This window comes from Carassius carassius, chromosome 25, assembly GCF_963082965.1.
Source record: "Carassius carassius chromosome 25, fCarCar2.1, whole genome shotgun sequence".
Taxonomy (NCBI): Eukaryota; Metazoa; Chordata; class Actinopteri; order Cypriniformes; family Cyprinidae; genus Carassius; species Carassius carassius.
Genome location: NC_081779.1, coordinates 3,829,890 through 3,849,525, shown reverse-complemented (window position 1 = coordinate 3,849,525; position 19,636 = coordinate 3,829,890). Strand labels below are relative to the sequence as shown.

General features: G+C 36.3%; 1 protein-coding gene across 2 annotated transcripts in view; it reads right to left on the bottom strand.

Annotated features, from left to right (window-relative positions):
- col11a2 (collagen, type XI, alpha 2) overlaps positions 1 to 17,887 on the bottom strand; it is a 35,654-nt gene extending 17,767 nt beyond the window's left edge. The window contains exons 1-8 of one of the 2 annotated variants that reach the window (XM_059509015.1): positions 17,487 to 17,887; positions 9,718 to 9,879; positions 8,762 to 8,972; positions 8,346 to 8,508; positions 7,842 to 7,964; positions 6,342 to 6,458; positions 2,037 to 2,165; positions 473 to 694 (exon numbers count right to left, since the gene is read on the bottom strand). In XM_059509015.1, the coding sequence (XP_059364998.1) occupies positions 473 to 694; positions 2,037 to 2,165; positions 6,342 to 6,458; positions 7,842 to 7,964; positions 8,346 to 8,508; positions 8,762 to 8,972; positions 9,718 to 9,879; positions 17,487 to 17,568 (1,209 nt within the window). In that variant the 5' untranslated portion in view covers positions 17,569 to 17,887. Of the gene's footprint in view, positions 1 to 472; positions 695 to 2,036; positions 2,166 to 3,375; positions 4,126 to 6,341; positions 6,459 to 7,841; positions 7,965 to 8,345; positions 8,509 to 8,761; positions 8,973 to 9,717; positions 9,880 to 17,486 lie in introns of both variants that reach the window. The other variant, XM_059509014.1, reaches the window with a different exon arrangement.
- Positions 17,888 to 19,636: the final 1,749 nt, after the last annotated feature.

The window sequence follows — 19,636 nt, the reverse complement described above, 5'->3', positions numbered from 1 at the left end:
TTCCAAAACCTAGTGAGCAGCCTCAACTGCCTACCAGTTCTGTTACTGTGAAAATTTAAAATGTTTTTTGTTAATTGATACAGAGCCCTGGGCATGACATACAGGGGAAAAAAATAAAAGATATCATGGCCACAAATAAAAAATTAGCTCCCACACCTAATCAGTTTGTTCCACTGTTTCAGTTAAATCGTGGTCACTTTACTTTGAACCTGCATTTTAATTTAATTAAATTGTGGCCACAAGAAACTAAATTAATAAATCATTAGAATGAATTTTTAATTCTCTGTCTAGGCAATTAACTAGGTTTTGGAACAGAGTCTTGGATCCGCATTTAGACCAACAGCAGCGCTTAGTTGGTCTTAACAACTACCTGCTTGATGCCTTTGCAAGATTTAAAGCCATTGCAAATTCAGTTTGAGCTTTTATTAAAGCTTATCAAAAGGAATTTGCTGGAAAGCACAAGGTAACTTACACCTCCCTCATCTGTCACAGCGGACAGTGCAGGGCCAAAGGTGTCTTCCGTCTTGCTTTCGATGATGGGCTCATTGTAGTCCCTGTAGGAATAGTCATACTCCTTCATTCCAAAGTCGCTTGTAATGTACTCCTCAGTGAAGGGCTCGTCTGGCGTTTGAGACACCCCTTCACCACCTGACTTGGTCGCATCTATGTCCTCGACGCCGACAGTCTCGTCCACCTGAGCCATACCATTGGGAGCAGAGGTAGGGGTGGAGGGGATGGTTTGGAGGATGGAAGATTAAATGGTGTGATGGGGCAGAAATGGATAGAAGATAGGAAAGTAGAGAGGAAATGAGTCAGAATAATAGATCTTACCTCTTGTAAAACAGATATGAGGAGAGGCAAGCATCCACACACAGGTACAGATTCACAGATTCACTCACAGACACAGTACACAGACTGATCTCAACAAAATAGTCTTCTTCATGTCTTATTTACCACTTTATTGTTCAGTCTAAAGGCCTGTTCACACCAAGAATCAATATTGATATGTATATTATAATTACACACACATAATTATATTGATTTTGAATGACTGTCAATATTTTTATCATTCATTACCTAGTAAAAATTGTATTAAAGTGATTCCTCTGATATCATTCCTCTGTGTTGTTGTTGTTATAGTCGTGTTGTCCACTCAGAATTAGAGCATTTATTAAAAATGAGTAATTATAGATATTGTCTCCGATGTGAACGGGCCTTGAGAAAGTACTTGTCCATTTCTTCTCCACCATAAAGACATTGGCTAAGCAAAATGTGTTGCCATAATTATGAGCGTTGTGCCTCAAGATAAAAGTTTAATAGTTTTTCTGATGTATTTTCCAATATTGTTGATGAATCAGGAAATTAATTTCAAAATGAGGCACATAGAACCACTCAGATCAATGGTGACACACTTACTTTGAGGCTAAATCTAAAGCACTACTTCCTATTAGTCTCTTACCATTGTATTGTTGACTCTTTCATCTAAATTTTCTGGCCATGTCCATTTCCAAACTATTACTAAACAACTTGTTTATTCTTAAATACAAACCTGACCAATACAAAAAGTCTTAAAAGACAAAAAAGTGTTTTAGTTCATCTAACCATAACTAACCCACTTACTGAGTTGCACAGATTTTAAGTTGATCAGTTTCTCCGATTGTACATATTAGCAGTGTCTGCATCCCAAAAATTTACTCAAAAGAAACTGCTTGGCAATGAATGCATGGAATTATATCATTTTTTTCTGTGATCTCTGTTTCTCAAGATTTCCATTCTTATGTCAAGATGGCATTGTCATGTAAAGTTTTGATATAAGAACAAGGAGAAAATCTTGAGGCAATTTTAAAATCACAAAAGAATATATGATAAAAATGGATGCTATGCATTCATTTTGCAGTTAAGTACAGCACTTATCATGGCACATGTGGCTGCAGAATGGTTAATTGTTAAAGTCTCACCTCCAGTGTAACGATTTAGAGTAACTGAGAGACTGTTTTCAACTCCATGTCTCTCAGATATCTATGGGTGTGGGTTACCTGGTTAATGGTTTCTTCATATCCAGTCAGATCACTCTCTGGCTGTGGGCTCGCTCCTTCTTCTACTGTGTAATAATAATCGGTGTCTGTGGGGGTGTGGTCAGCCTCTGAGTAAGCAGGATCTACGTCCTGATTGGAGGAGGCCGAGAGGTGGGAGGGGTTGGGGGAGGAGGTAAGCAGATTTGAAGGGGAGAGATTGATTAGTATGAAACAAGCTCAAGTCTGATGAACTTGTAGAAAAAAAAGATCAATGTGTTTTTGCCAACAGACACACAAAAACACCTTTGACCTCATGTCATACTAAAATCAGAACGGGAAATTTTTGCAACTGGAATCAAAAATCTTGTAATAAGCCTTTACATTGGGGAAAAACTTATTTTAATAGCCAAGATTTGCTGTCCCAGATTTTCCTTTCAACCCGATCTGGGTTAATTAGCCACATTGCCATGTCAAGGGTAAAATATAGTCAAGTTGGATCAAAACGATGTTAAAGTTGCTAACGTTGGTGTCAATAGTCTCAGACCATTGAAACACAACTGGTAACAAACTTTCGGACATTTGTCCACAATTTCAGATCTTCAACTAAGACAGAAAGAATCGATAATCATGGTGTAAAGTTTTACAGAGTCGCTGTTTTAAACAGGATCTTTTCTGTGAAACTGCTTAATTCATGTACTACTGACAGGACAGCATTAACAAACAACACATAAAAGAGAAACAGGCAGAAATTATGAAGTGAGATGAAGAACGAGACTCGTTGTGTCATGTGTAACATTGAGCTCTACCAATGACTCTGACTTCTTATATTTCTTAACTGATCACAAGCTCGGCATTGCCTGCTGATCTAAAAATGAACCGGTTAGATAGTTTAGGTTTGGAGTGAAAGAAAATAAAAGGGAAGACAGACAAAAGACTGTTCAAATAGCCATGCGGTGATAACAGTCTGTATCAGATAGATCACTTGATATATGAAAGGGTGGAGGAGATCCAGTGGGACTGTATGTCTCCAACCTCATTGCTGGTCAGCATCATGATACATTTATGGTTTTACACACTTTTACACAAATTATTTTTTGTAAATTATTATTTGTTCTGAGTGTGTTTTAAATGACATTAATACTGAAAATGTTTGTACAACCTGAAAGGTAATATATAGGACCTTATTCACAAAGCACATCAGAAAATGTGTTGAATCTGTGATTTTTCCACATTTTCAGTGAAGACAAATCCCAGATCAACCCTTCCTTTGAGATACTTCATGAACGCGGTCCTGAAGTACCAGGATGGTGAGGTTGGAAATACAGCTCTGGACAGCCAACGCAGGCTCTTTATTTTGTACCTGTTGATAACCATTGGTGGGTTTCTTCTTGGGTATTTCTGGAGAAGACATGGTCGTGCCACTCACAGCAGCCTTGTCGAAGGGTGGGAAATTTTTTGACATTGATTTGATGTTATTGACATCCAAGACCTTAGGCTTTGAAGGGAGAGGCAAAGGCGCAGGGGTGGGTTTGAAAGCAACAGGTTTTTGAGTTTTAGTGACTTTTGTCTGAACTTTTTCTACCACAGGTTTGGTCACTTTAGACTTTGCAGCTGATGCATTGGCTTTTAATTTGTCTTTAGCTGGTTGTGGTTTGGTCTCTGTTTTCTTCGCAGTTGTCTCTGATTTCTTTGCTATTGCTGCCTTTTCCGTCTTTGCTGTTTTCGCACCATTGCCATTAGCTTTAGCTTGTCCGTTTTCTTTTTTCTCCACAGCTGCTTTCCCATTGCCATTGTTATTGGCTTTGCCAATGCTGCCAGCCTTAGCCTTACCAATAGCTTTAGCATCACCATTATTGTCTTTCCCATTCCCATTTACTTTAGCTTGACCGTTATTTTTTCCATTGTCGTTTGCCTTCTTTTTGTTGTCATTCTTTGGTTTAGGTGCTAATTTAGAAGCTAAAGTAGGTTTTATCTTTGAGATCAAGACTTGCGCAGCAGTAGGTTTGGCCTTTGGCTTTGGAGTTTGCTTGGCTTTAGCTGGTTTAGCTGGAGCAGCTTTGGCTGGAGCAGTTTTTGACTTATCAGCTTTTCCGTTGTTCGCCTTTCCCTCCTATTTGATTAATATTGTTTTTATTTAAAAGCATAAGTGACAGGTCAGCGTTGATGAAAAGAGAGTGAATGAGAGAGAGATCGGGGATGGGTGGGATGGACAGAAAAATAGAGAGAGAAACAACACAATGAATTTACGAATGACTGAGTGAGATTTCACTGGCATTACTGGATACAGTATGAAGCGAAGTCAGATTTAGTGGCTCATTTTATAAGTTTAGACTTTGTGAACTTTAATTGTACCTAAAGAAAGATAAACAATTTGATACTGTTTTCTCCAATAATGCCAATCTCCACATTAAAAAAGCAGCATGTTGTGCGCATGGGGACATAACGCTGTGAGGCACTGGGGGAAAGTTTGCTCGAATAGCATCTGTTGATAAAACTGATGCATGGCTGGTACACTGTGCTGCCCAACTGCACAGAAAGGAAAGGAAGGGAGATAGTCATGATCCACCATTCATAATCTCATTAAAATGACATTGCTAGCATGTATCAAATCATTAAAGGAATTGTTTCAGCAAATAACATAAAAATTGTACTACTGATTCAAATGTCATTCATTACACTTATCAATATGAAAGGAATGAATGGTGTAGACTACCCAGATTTAGATGATAGCAAATGCACAAACTGCAGAGAATAAAAAAGGCATATTAACTGAAGAACTAATCCTCAGGCGGACACATACTGAGCTAAATTAAACTAGTGAAAGTTAGCTATACTCACAGTTAAACACAAAATAGCTTTTTAAACAGCTCAGTGAGCACTGAGCATGCAAGATAAAGATATGACTGTAAAAAACAGCCCTAAGAATAAGTGAGAGTACAATGTTTGCCAAAGTATAAGTAAACCTATGAAATGAAGAGATGGATATGAATACACACATAGAAAAGAGTGACACAAGACACAAGAGAACTCACAAGTTACTCACACAACAGGTGAAATGGAAAAACATGCAAATACACATAAGAATAAAAAAAATCAGATTTAAGAAGTATAATGCCATGCAATTGTGAACAATGAAAAGTGGATTGCTTAAAAAACCTGTTTACCTGAACTATCATGTCAGTATCAAATCAATAGGTTGCAAGACCTTACTTACAGTACATACACATGAATATTCTGAATGACATTGGAATTGGTTCATATATTGAAATCTATTTCTTAAATTACTAAGAAGAATTACTGAATTGCAGTAATTAACAAGAATATTGACTTTCTCCGTAAATTAAGTCATTAAAAACGTAAGGTAAATCAGAATTAAACAAGCTAATGAATACAAAATTTTAATATTAATAAAAAATTAATACACTTAATGAAAAAATATATATAAACTTATTTTTTATATAAATTAGATATAGAATAAATATAGAACAAAATATTATTTATTCTATATAATACACATACTTGGATCTATACACAGTACTTTCTCTGTTTAGTAAAGCAGGTTTTATTTATTTTTTACTTTTTGAGCTGTTGGTTTAACACAGTGGGGCCATGATCTAACAGTGATATAGAGTGCGTGCGTGTGTTTGTTGTGCCTCCAGTGCCCCTTAAAATTCCACATACACACAATCATGTACAGACCAACACAATCTGACACTACAAATATATGACAAAGGACAACATGTAGATGACACAAGTAACATCAATATAGTGTGACAGGTGATGGGCGACGTGAAACGAGAGGTGGGACATCACACAAGACGATGTGAGACAGGAGTGAACAGGAAAGAGAGGACCAATGTATTGAACTGAAAGAGACGGGTGAGTTTAACAATACACTCTCCGTGTCCAATTGGTTTTTTGTCAAATGTATACATTTAAACAAATGTAAAATTATTTCACAGAAATATTTGCATACTGACTTCTCTTACTTCTTTCATTAATTTGCATACAATATTGTGATTTCTCTATATTTAGATGTCTATTTTCTCTTGCATGTATTAGCAATATTTTATTTTGTTTTAAATACATTTAATTGAGAAGTACTGCATACAACTGCAAAACTTATTTTCAGATTTCAGAAATTGCGTTTCATCTGCTTTGTTAGCGGGGTGTATTTAGAAAAAAGACAGAGGAAAAAACTATGAAATGCATCTAAAACGTTAACAATATTCTATTTTGCACAATTCAAGTTACTCTTCATTTACTCTCCGTCTCTTTCTCCACCTCTCTTTTCTGATTCACTCCACTTTCGCTCTCCCTCTTTACCTCTTTGGTGGGGTCCACGGCTGGGACGGAGGGAGGGGTGGATTGGGAGGGAGGGACACTCGTAGTTCCTTCATAATAATAGGGGTATTCATAATCATCCGGCTCTTCATCAAAGTACTGAGAGACATGGGGGGAGAGAGAGGAGCAGTGAAGCCAGAGGAGTGCAGGGAAGGAGAGAGAGAGGCCTTGTGAGTGACAGAAAGGGAATGTAGCAAACGACAAGAGTGAAAAAAGAAGACTTTGGGAAGAGAAAATAAATGAGAGAATAATAGGGAGAGAGGAGAGAAAAGTGAAGGATGAGTAAAGTCAGATGTAGGAACTAGAAATAAAGGCAGGATGAAAGCATGATGGTTTTATCATTTGTTCATCAGACTCATGGGTTTGAGTATCACTCAAAGTGTAAAACACATTGAGAACTTCAATGAACATGAAAACAAATGCATTCATCTGAAAAGCTGACATAAGAGTATACTGTAATGTAAGGAGAAATAAAACTATTATATGCAGTTTCAGAACTTAGAGTCAAATGGATGTTATAAAACAGATTGACCCTAAACTCAGATTGAATGATGTGTATTGAAGCCATTGTAAAAGGTAAAAGCCATTATTTCAAGTTGCTTTGTTGCTCAGCCTTCTCCTAAAGAATTGTTCATTCTGATTAAATAAATCTATTAAATGATTAAATATAACAATTTATTCAGCATTGGAGTAATATATAATATTTATGTCTCGGTATTATTATAGTTATAAAACTGAAGCTAAAATCTAAACACTAAAATGACAAAAACACAACAAAAGTACTAAACCTTTAAAATTAAGGACTAATTCAAAATAATAATTAATGAGATAATATTATAATCAATGAGATAATGGTATCCCATTGATACTAAAATAATAAAAACAATAAAGAAAATAATAAAGACACTTCTATCTTTATCAAAGAAATATATTATATTGCATTACAGTGGTGTTGTTGTTTTTTTATGTTATTGAAATGTTTTTGGCACTCCACGTCATGTTTTGCCTAAGAACTTGTGACAAAACTACTCCAGGTTGCTACTATGTTTCCAATTTGACATTGGACTGAGAATCCTCTTGCACTTTGTAAGAAATAAATCTCAAGAAAGCCAAAATATAAAGCAACATGCATTGATGAGAAACTGAGACTGCATTAGGACAGAGCACCTTTGATGATGTGAAAGAGCTGTGGATGTATGAAGATGTGTTAAAGGGCTGTGATGTGAGGATCTGACTCAAATGAGGGGCTCTATATAGGGCAGGTAAAATATAATACTAATGTGCTTAGAAACATTTAAAACATTTTGTGGATGATTTCCATGAATATTAGCTGGAATTCTGATGTGAGATGAGCAAAATTTGCAAAAACATTTGGCATTTATGCATTAAGAAGAGTTGGTGCTAGTAGGTGAAACTCCATTTTTTTTATCTCTCACATTAGGACACTTTTGTCCCATTGTAAATTTGTGCTGTGGTACTCACATAGCTGTTTGGGTCCTGGGACTGGACTTTGGGCAGAGTGGAGTCACAGTCGGGGCTGTAGTGCTCACAGAAGTCAAAAGCGGCCTGAGGATTGGATGCGATCAGCAGCTGCTGGATCTCACCCTGGAGAGAAGCAAAGAAAAAGAGGGGATGTCAGTTTAACAGCCAGATGTGAAGAAACGATCAAGTTTGTTAGGGGTCAAAGTCAGGTAATCTGGAATACTAAGGCATTTTATTTCTGTATTTATTTTTATTTTTGAATTAAATAGTATTTAAATAGCGATAAGGGACATGCAGCAGAACTGTTTTACATTAAATTTCTCTTATATGGTATAATCAGAAAATTACAAGTCAAAATAAAATGCATTTGCATCCCTGTAATGTGATATATTTTAAAACAGAATATTTTCTTTTTTTGGGTGAACTGTCCCTTTAATTGTCATCTGTCAATCAAAGTGTCTATCACAGAATTCCTTGCTATCTCTTGCACAATGTATACCAGACCTGGAAGACCTCCTCATCCAGGAGACGGGCTCCAAAGACAGTGATGCCCTTGGTGTCCAAGACTGGGTTGTTGCTACGTGCCAGAGTTTTTGTAACACGATTCTTGCAGTCAAGGATCAGAGTGATGTTTTTCTTCTGCACAGAAATGGCAATGCGATGCCACCTATAGGACGACAGGAGATAGTGAATGTTTAACTGTGTAGATAGTCACAAAGACTTCCTGTATATAGTTTATGTGTTTGCTAAGAGCCATTAATATAGACTATAAGGAAACTTTCAGCCCGTACAAAGGTTCACCCAACATTTACACATCACATTACTTGGAAACTAACATCACCGTGGTTGCATAACACAAATGATTATAATATATTGAAACTGGATGTGCTGATGGGGCTCAGCAGGCATTAGTTACTGACTTGCCGTCAGCCAGGTTGACCCCTTTGAACAGTGGGTAGTCCTCTGGGGCAGGTTTGCGATTCTGGTCCTCATACAGGAAGATGGGCGAGCGTCCCAACTCTAGACCGAGCTGCTGTACACCCTGCTCATTGTAGATGGACAGCAGGAAGGCCTGAAGACCAGCCTTGGCCTTTACCAGAGTCATGATGGAGAAATTCTCTGGGAAACGTCCTACAGGAATGGAATAAAAATAAATAAATAAATAAATAAATAAAATCAGAAATAAAGTAGGTTATTTCAAGCACAGACACATTTGCAGTCTGGGATAAACCTATGATTTATGACTTAACTTCATTGAGGCACACATTCAGATTTAGTTTTAATTTTAAGTATGCAACCGTTTCATTAGCTACTGAAAAGCTCTCATCCTGCTTTTGGGGAGTAATTGCATGTTAGGGATCAAAATGAGTGTCACCCAGACCCAGTAAACTTTTTTAGCAATCTCAAAACAAGAAATATTAATGACCTGCAATCAAAATACCCAGCTATAAATATTTATATAAATATAAAGCAATTTTCCTCAAATATACCCAAAATGTTATAGGGAAGAATGCAAAATGTCCTAATTATATATATATATATATATATATATATATATATATATATATATATATGAACATCTAAAAATGTATGCAACCATCAGTTTTTACAAGTCTCAGCTCTTTCCCTTTCAAGCCTTTCAATTATGAACCTATCCTTTACACAAATCATACCCTTGTCCATTTTGAATTCCTTCATATTCCAGACACACGCTAACATACCATAAGCAGCTTTCAGATACATTTCACTGTAATTGGTGTTTTTATACATGAAACATGTTAAAACAATTGTGTGTCTATGAACACAATAGAATGTCTTCGGATCTGGTTTACAAGGTTAACGGCTATTAAAACGATTAGATCGTAAAAGAGCTTACCTGAGAACAGTTGTTTGGTGGGGGCAGAGATCTGGGCTTTCTTAGTGATGCGGTAGGCATGATCGGGAGTGCCGGACCGGCGGGAGGTGCAGAAACCCGAAACTTTCTGCACACCTTCAGGGAGGGAAGGCAACTGCAGCACCCGCAAAACATCTACTGGATCTGTAGACGTAAAAGAGTTTGGCCATTGTTAGAATAAAAATGTACATTAAGAAACTTTAAACATTAATTTAGCATTTTGGTTTATAATTATGCATTTCTATTAATAGTTTCTGTTCATTTAGATCCAAAGAGAAGCAACAGCTTTTTTTCTTTTTTAGACAAGATACGAGTAAATGCACTTGTTTCTGTGAACACCATTTTACACTGTTCAAAATGTGAGTTCAAACAGATGTTGAATCGTTCAACAGACCCCACACAGGCAGGTTTTAAAATTTTATGTTTGTTTCCATCTTCCTATTGCTCTTGGCAGCTCTGTTGCTTTTTATGGGGTTCATATGAATCCTGATGCCATCTGCTCAACCCACAATGTGTACTACATTATTAACTGTCTAAAACTCTCTAACAAGTCTTAATGTATTTGAAATACGTATTTGAAGTTAAACATGTTTGGCTCTGTCTCAATAAACACTTTCTAATGTAATTTCCTTTCATTTTAGTGCGGCTACTTTCCTCTGAGGCTTTGCCAGTATTTTTCGTCCCTATTACCACATTGACCAAAATATGGTCTGTGTATTACCACAACGGGTAGTTAAGTCATTTTGTATTTAGCTACTATTATAGACCAAAATTAAGGAATTGTTCTTATGTAAACTAATTAAAATGTGAGTTCACAGCAAGCCATACAAAAAAAAAATATAAAGACAGATGTTCATGAGATGACAATAGACTATAGGGGAGCAGTGTACAATATTCAACATGATACTATAAGGAAACAGGTTTAAAGAGGTTCAAGAGTGCAGGAATCTTAAATGAGGCTTCTAGCTAAAATGTAATGCTTCCTTGATTCTCAAAAGGTGAACCTATTCACATACTGGGAGACAGAGATGAACTCGAAAGAGAAAGTCTCTGGGCACTGTATCAGTTTCCAGAAGAATCAATGTGCACAATGTATGGCACTGTTGGAGACCCCAACCACAGCTCTACATATGTCCGCTGGGCACTTCTTGGCTAAACTGGACAAAATAAGGAGGGAGAAGCCACAAAAGCATTTCCCAAATAGAGCAAAATTAGGATAGGAATAAGAGAAAGCCTTTGTAGGCAAAACAGAAAAAAAGAGAATGAAAAATCTCTATATATCATATAATTAGGTCAAAAAACAATTTTGATCACATATTTTTGAAACGTTGAGTTCAAATTGACATTTACATATTATATTATATATAACAGAATGAGCATTAATCTAACATTCCTCCAAACAAAAAGCACTCTCTATCAATATAGCTGTCAGTGGATACTATAAAAAAATCATCTCAAAATAGCTAGCTAAATATTAGCTGAGTAATCAACCTGAATCAGTCTTATCCCTACTGTTAATCCATGTATTTATTACAGAAGACATTATTGCTGTCACACACACTGAACAGAGACCAAAGGTCACTGGATGCTCTCAGAATGAGTTCACAAACAAACACTGTGTGCTCAAACAGTCTGCAAACAGGAACAGACAATGGCTCTCAAAGAACAAGACCAAGAAGCAACATTCCCAACAGTGAGTCATTAGCAGTCAAGGTGACCCCAACATTTCTAAACAAACTTCCACCACCATCTCTGTCATGACCGTATAATGTAGAAGATCCGTGAGTTTGTTACTTAATCTTTTCTTTCTTTGACCTTTGCTGTTCTACTGTCGTCTTGTGAGCTTCAAATAACTGCTAAATACCAGAGAGACATACCACCTGACACCCTGACCTTTACTGCCTCACGAAGATGCCCTTGTTTTGAGCAAGACGGAGAGATTGGACGATGATAATGAAGAGGTTCTATATTTCTGAACAAATGAGGAGACATCTGCAAATGTATCAAACAAATGTGACAACAAACTGCAAACAGATTCATATTCAAAAGATGCAGAAAACATGGAGATAAATCCATCTGTCTGGATCTGTCTTCCCTGTCTCGTTCTCTCTTCCCGCCAACCGCAGTAGTTAGGCGTGCATTTACAGGCCTGTCTAGAGGTTATAATTTAGATTATGGCTCTCTATATTTATGATTTATTTATAATACACAGACAGCTATGCAATCATACCAATTCCTGGCATAATTTGGGTTTACAGAGACATATCAAATGAGTATTTAATGTTCACAGATTGCCAAGGGTCTTAATGTGGTTGATGTTTCTTGATCTTGATGAAAGTTTTAAAAAACAAAAAGCCAAAGGCTGATACAAGCACATTAGCCTAATGCTTTATAGAAAGTGAATAAAAGTTCTTCTTAACAAATGTAGTACTTTTATGACAAACATTGGGTTTTTAAGACGATTAGTGAACAAACAAACTGTAATATGCCTCTAAACAATAGGCCAGTTCATTTGTGTTGTCTAAATAATGTGTCCATTTAGTTCTCATCTAGAAAGCTATTCAATTCAACCTGGAAAAAATAATAATGTTACATTCAGCCATATTTTCTAATTATTATTGGCTGTCATTTCATGCCATGCCAAAGAGATGAAAGGTCTCTTAAAAGTCTGTATTAGAAAAACTGTATTAGAACACATGCCTTAAACAAAGGTCTTCAACTGTTTAGCCTATACATTATAATACTATATACTATACTAAAACCATGTGTACTAATATATAAATACTGTGCCAGCGTGTCCTGGGTCTAGGTGGTTCAGTATGAGTCCGTGTGGTGCACATTTCTCGCCACTGCCAGGATGGATAAACTGACCACACGGCCACTATATTAAACATCATGTAAACTAAAAAAGATTGAGCGTTTATACAGACTCCCCACAGCTACTGTATACACCCATCACTGTAAACCAAAGTATGCACTACTCACAGAACAATGAATAAACTTTACTAAGAATTACTCAAACTAAATGCCTATTAATAACAATCTAACATAATATGGTTAGCCAAACATTCTGAACCAAAAATCTGGTAACTGACAAATAGCTTGGTCACCTTTATAACATGTATCCAACATTACATTGAAAGCTACAATCATAAGGTATGCGTAAAAGTTTAAATTCCCTGGAACATGTTAAAAATAAAATAAAAAATAAGCCAGACTAAAGAAAGAGAGGGTGCTTATTACGTGCTCGGTGAATCCTTCAGATGTGGTGCTATTGAGCTGAAAAGCTTGAGGATGAGCTGGGCCCTCTTGTGGTGAGATGTCTGCATTCCCTCCAAAAAACTATTTTAAACTAAGCTTGAAACACAGAAATCTGGTGAGATATAAAGCCTGCTGCAACATTCCTCTGGTAAAAAACATTTTCATTGCGTGTTTCCATTTTTAAGATTTTTTTTTTTCCTGAATAACCAGCTGCATAATGCAATGAAACATGTCTGGAAGAGAGATCCAGTGATCTATTAATGGCTCAAACATTCCAATAAAGGTTCTGCATTGCCATCAACGTTTCTATGAAGAAACCATAACATCCATGGAAATGTTCCATTTCAAAAAGGGTACTTTTAAAGTGGAAAAAGGTTTTTCAGATTATTTAAATGTTCTTTAAGATAAATTGGTTCTTTTATAAAACGGATAGTTCCAGTCCTTGAACTTCATTGTTTGGTGGAAGAATACGTTTTTTTCTATTATATCATCATTACACTTTTTTTTTTAATTAAATATCATTACACTTTATTTGCTCTGAATTTATAACAGCTAAGGAGGTTTTAGGCAAACCTAACAATGTCCCTTAGCTGTTATAAAATTCACTGTAAACCACGTCTTCTTGGTGCTTGTTGTTTCAATAAGAACTTTTCTTTGTTTTTCTGTGTTCTTTGAGAAACTAAAATAATCTTCTATGGCACTGGAGGGAAAACGTCCTTCTTTAAGAGTGCATGCCAAATTTCTATGATCATTTTAGATTTAGAAACAACCCATTTCCAAAAAGATTGTGTGGACTGAAACTTGAAGACATGATGAGTGACTATCTCTCTAGGACATACCACAAAACTGTGCTTCTTCAACCAGGCAAACTGTATTGTTGTCAACAGAGCCATTTGTGGAAGTGTGAGGCTTCTGGAGGCCTGTTGCGGTTAGACTCTGAAAAGGTTCCTACAGCTGGAGTTGAATCACTAAGGTTAGTTTTGTTTTTCATTTTTGGGAGAAGAATAATAAAGAAATGGTTGCTAGAAAACGAATAGCACAACTCACTACAACAATGAACTTGAGGTATCATCCATGTACTAACGATAGTTACAAGTTTAATAACAAAGTATGCACAATAGTAATGCAATGCACTGTCCATGCATAAATGTAAGAAATATTTTAAGGGATCTGAGGAGCACCCATTAAACTCTTCAGCCCTCATATTCCCAATGACCTTCAGGACAAGTTAAGTTAGTGATGGGGAAGATTAGCAATGTGAATAACACACTGACATTCATGAAACTGTCAGGAATGATGGACACACCCGTGATGAAAGTCTTTTCTTACATGCTACGAATACACTTGAATATTTCCTTGACACACAGTGGCTCCATTCAGACCTCATTCCCTGCATTTGGTTGAGGTTGTTTTGGTTAACAGAAGTGAGACAGACTGTTCTTTGAGAGCGCTGCCTTTGAAATGAGGTTGAAGGAACATCCATGTAAAATAAATATTCCCCACCTAAAAATCACTGCACTCTCTAAAGTCTGTCTGGTGTCCCGAATTCAATATGAAACAATGATGACTGCTTAAAAGTGACTAGTAGACATAAATGTGACACTGGAGCACAAAAGCAGTCTTATGTTGCTAGGGTATATTTTTAACAATAGCCGAAAAAAAAAGAAAAACCTTCTATGGGTCTAAATTATCGATTTTTCTTTTATGCCAAAAATCATTAGGATATTAAGTAAAACTCATGTTCCATGAAGATATTTATTCATTTTCCTACCGTAAATATACACAAACTTAATTTTTGTATAAGTAATATGTATTGCTAAGAATTCATTTGGACAACTTCAAAGGCGATTTTCTCAGTTTTTTTTTTTATTGTCCAATCCAGTAAACCATCAAGGGAAAAATTATTTATTCAGCTTTTCAGATGACGTATAAATCTCAATTTCGAAACATTGACACTTAAGACAAATCGACTTGGACAAAAGAGAATCCTTAATAATGACTTGATTCGCATGACTGTTTTTTGGAGTTCACACTGAACTACATGACTTGTTGAGTTAATGTTTTGAACCAGCATCTACAAGCTGTGGAATATTCACAGTGCAACATTCACTGGCATACTGTGGAAAATTCTCCAGGTGTAATAGACGTGTGCGTTTACACAAATATCACTGAGCTCACACACGGAGACACTAACTCATTCACCACCACATCTCTCAGAGCCACAGGGCAGAATAATAACCTACTCATGGAGGCAAATATTCAGACTTCCTCCAAACACACGAGGGAGGGAAAGGGAAGAAAAAAGAGAGCTCAAATCAGAAATTTGGAATTACATCCATGCCTAGGGTTGCCAACCGTTCCGTATAATACGGAATCGTCCCGTATTTAAGACATCAAAGCAGTGTTCCGTATTAAACCAATACGGAACGCAGTTTGTCCCGTATTGGCTACATGTAGATTTGAGAGGCTTTTAAAATGTGCAATTTGTAATTTCTGTGCAACTCAAGGTATATACAGTTACTGAATTAAATTATAATGAACACACAAGTAAATTAGATGTGTATGTGTGCTGAGCGCGCAGTCTGTGCACGGCATGATCACGTGAGAGTGAGAGCTCTCTGTCATTGGTTGTTGCTACGTTACCTGAATCATCAAGGCTGGCTGCGAAGTGACAGTGGCGGGATATTTAACTTCAAAGTGAGTAACGATGGCAACTCTTACTAGTCCACCTTGTAAAATGAAAAAACGTTTGCAGAAATATAAAACAGAATGGGAGACTGAGAACGCATGGCTTTTTAACTTTATAAAAATCTATTGTCATGTTAAAAATTACAATTAAAAATAAACATGCACTTAAAGGAATAATCTGCTCCTCAATTTTTTTGTGTACTAGTGGTATTGCTCAGGCATTTTAATATTACATTTTAAGTCTGATTAGATTTAAATTGTACATAAATTGCTTAAGCTAATATTTTAACTCAATTAAAAAAATACTTTTTATACACAGTTAAGTAGCCTATGTGTATAAAAAGTCTCTTTTTTAATGGTTAAAATATGAGCTTAAGAAATTTATCTGCAATTTAAATACTGAAATTTAAATTCTGATACTGAAATTACACAAACTATGTGATAAATTACTCATATTTTGAGTGTCCCTTATAATGTCCCTTATTTTCCTACAAAGAACCAAGATCGTCCCTTATTTTCCTTTGCTGAAGTTGGCAACCCTATCCATGCCTGAGGGACACTAGTCGCGAACCATGATCTAAAAGTTTGCTTTGTTGTTCAATTTTTCATTTAACCAGAAGCTTTAGCACATTAAATATGAAGTAAATCTGTCCAAATCTGGTGTGAAAACGTACTCTATCTGATTATGTGCTTCTACGGATTGTGAAAGAAGAATCTTTGGGAAAGCAGCAAACTCTCGAGTGCCACTCACCGACTAGTGGTGAACGCTAGAAGCGCAGCTGACGATTTAGGCAGAAAATAATATTAAATAATATATTATCACAGAAAAAAAATAAATTGCAGATATTAGTATGTCTGCTCGGGTGGGGTAAATGAAATAAACCACTAATTATATATGCTGCTTCTTATATAAAATATAGATTCGTTTAATAAACTAAACTAAAAAACTAGTACTTCAACAAAAAGCGCTTTGGAAAAAAGTTAGTAAAGAAGAAAAACACTCAGCGGTGATTAGAAAGGCATAGTCACGAGGTTTTAGGACACTCTGAAGTAAGTTATTTAGGCTATAAATTAACTAATAAAAATTGAAATGAAATATAGATTTTTAAGAAAAGCGAATAGATAGAATAGAATAAAATAATAATTTGATCGCTAAATCCCAAGACTGACCAATCAGTGAGCCATGCAATTAATAAAAGGTAATAATAAAAACAATTAATGAAAAATAAAATGTAATATATACACACACACATATATATATATATATATATATATATATATATACACACGATTAATTTTCGTTGTTTTCACTTATAATGAATATCATCTCAAGGTGCTGTGCGCCGAAATGAAGTTCGCACCAGGATGTGAAACCCAGTCAGTGAAGTACCGTCCTATCCCATGCCCCCGTCTGGGATGCCACATAAATGTGTGCCAACGCGGCCTGGAGCTCAACTCATGCGCCTATATTTACTTTGCGCATATTTAAGTTCTTGAAAAATTCTGACAAGATGAAAAAGAGGTAAAGATGTCAACTTGAGTGACTCGAACCAAATTTTCTCCTGCTAATGTGAGCTCACCAAAAATACAGCTAGATCCAAAAGGATGTATCATAATTAAAAGCAGAAATCAATTAACTGAAATCCTCGTGGAAACACAAATACACAATCACCAATCTCGTGGATTACCTGGCGTGCGTAAAAAGCGCACCAAAATCCAATGTTGCATGGACTCTTCAATACATAAATCATGTTACAGTTTCTTCTGTCAAATGCCGCAGACAGAAACAGCGAAATGCTCACCTGCTTGTGCCAGAGAAAGGCACAGGAGGAGCATGAACGAGCTCTCCATGCACCACGGCCTCCGCTTCTTCCGAATATCCATAGTTCCCAAGTTTTTTGACAGGTTTGGTAAGATTACACGGCAGGGCAGTTTCAAATGAGCTTTTTTTGTTCTTTCCACATGAACTTCGACTTGGCTTCTAACAAACTTGGTGCGCCTTGAGAGACGTCTTGAAACGCACACCTACCTTTTCTCTTCAATAAATTATCTGTGCTATGTACAAAACTTAAATAGAAAGAAGGGAACGGGTAATAAATATCTAGTTTTACAGCTCGAAACCCCCTAATGCTAGAGCCCCATTGAGTCTGAGTGAACGGAAAAGCGGAGAGAGCAGAGAGAGGCTTCAAATCACTCTCTCTCAATCTCTCTCTCTCTTTCTTTCTTTCTCTCTCCCTCTTCTTACTTTCTCACAAGAAATGCGAGGGAGCGCGCGCGCGCGTGTGTGTGTGTGGAGAGAGAATGAGAGGTTAGAGAGCAAAAAAGAGGGAGGGACGATTCGGTAGTTTTGTGTCGAGAGTTAATTTCAAGAATTTATGAAAGGATCTACATTGCCCAAAATATCTGCATTCGCCAAATGAGCTGTTTGATGTTGACGTGCCAGATATTGGCATATAGTTCAGTCAGATTATTCCTCTCTATTTATTTCTGTTTCACAGCTGAACCACGCAGCACCAATCAGATCGTTATCCGCTCGTGACGTCACGCGCCTCTTCCCTCCACTAACGTTATTCAGGTCTCCGTCACACAAACTCGGTTAACGTTACTCAAATTAAATGACCACGCCAGCAGATATGGATTGGAAATTGACGTTTTAGCCCTGTCAACAAGACTTCATTTCGGTTAGTCATACTCTGTTTTCAAATAAATGTTTACTGTATGTCAATTAGGTTTGGCTTTCAGGCCGTCTCTACTTTTTCTGTCAGTACTAGTTTATGGCGCTCAACTGTTGAGGCTTGTCACGCAAAACGTCGTTCGGCGCGTCTAACGTTAGCTGTTATATGTTTAAATACATAATAAAGTGATACTTTGTCGACGTACTGTCCCATACTGACCCCTAACGGAAGGCGCTCGAGCGGCCGGGTTACTGTTGCTATAGTAACCGCATCACGTAAAGCCACGTAAAGTCACGTCAAGATTGCCGCTAACTCTGACCAGTAATCTTACTACAGTGTCTGCCAGGATTTGTTTTATTAAAATGTATTCATTTTGTCAAATTCTCAGTGTAAAAAGGGGCCCAATTTACCAGAATTTATAGCAGCTATAAAGCATTTGCTTGAAGTAGTTCATATATGAAGGCCATAGCCACATACATAGACCTTTTAATTGTCAAAAGTCAAAAGCAACACTGATAATAATGATTCTGTGGTGAGGTTAATACTACAGAAAAACAAATGTAATTTCTGTTTGAAAAAGTAAGTCACGGCAATAATAAAAAAATAAAAAAGTAAATTATTAGTACTCAAGTAAAGCTTGTAGAAATGAAAGCATCAACGTTATAAAATTAAGTAAAAAAAACCCCACTCAACTTTTCTGATACCGTTGTTTCCATCATGCACTGGGGCATGAATAATTAAGGTTGATTTTTTTGTTTGTTTGCTGTTTTCCAGCTACACTGTTTTATCATTGCTTTTGTTGTTAGGTTTAGTAACTCGCGAGTTTTTACATGGAGTTCATTTTCAACTCAAAATGACACATTCATACACAAAAATGAACAACAGAATCACAAATTATGTAGATATGATGTCTACATGATAACATAGAAGTTTCTGACCAAAACACACTTTTAAAAGCATAGTTTATTTAGGTGTTATACTGAGTAAAATCAAAGTATTGCCAAGCAAGTTTTGACGAAATAAAAATTACTCAAACGTTTACTGGCAAATCTAAAGTTACTTATTTTCTTTGTTAAATTTACTTAAGTATTGAAATGAAGTATGTGAAATTAAATATAATTATGCAGCCTAATATTTGCTTAATTTCTTTATGAATGTTAAACTCAATAGTAAGCAGATTGTACAGAGTAGTAGCAGTAAAATGTGCTTAGAAATGTGTTAAAATTGTTACAAAGATTTAATCAAGTAAATATGATTACGGTAAGTGTAAACATGAG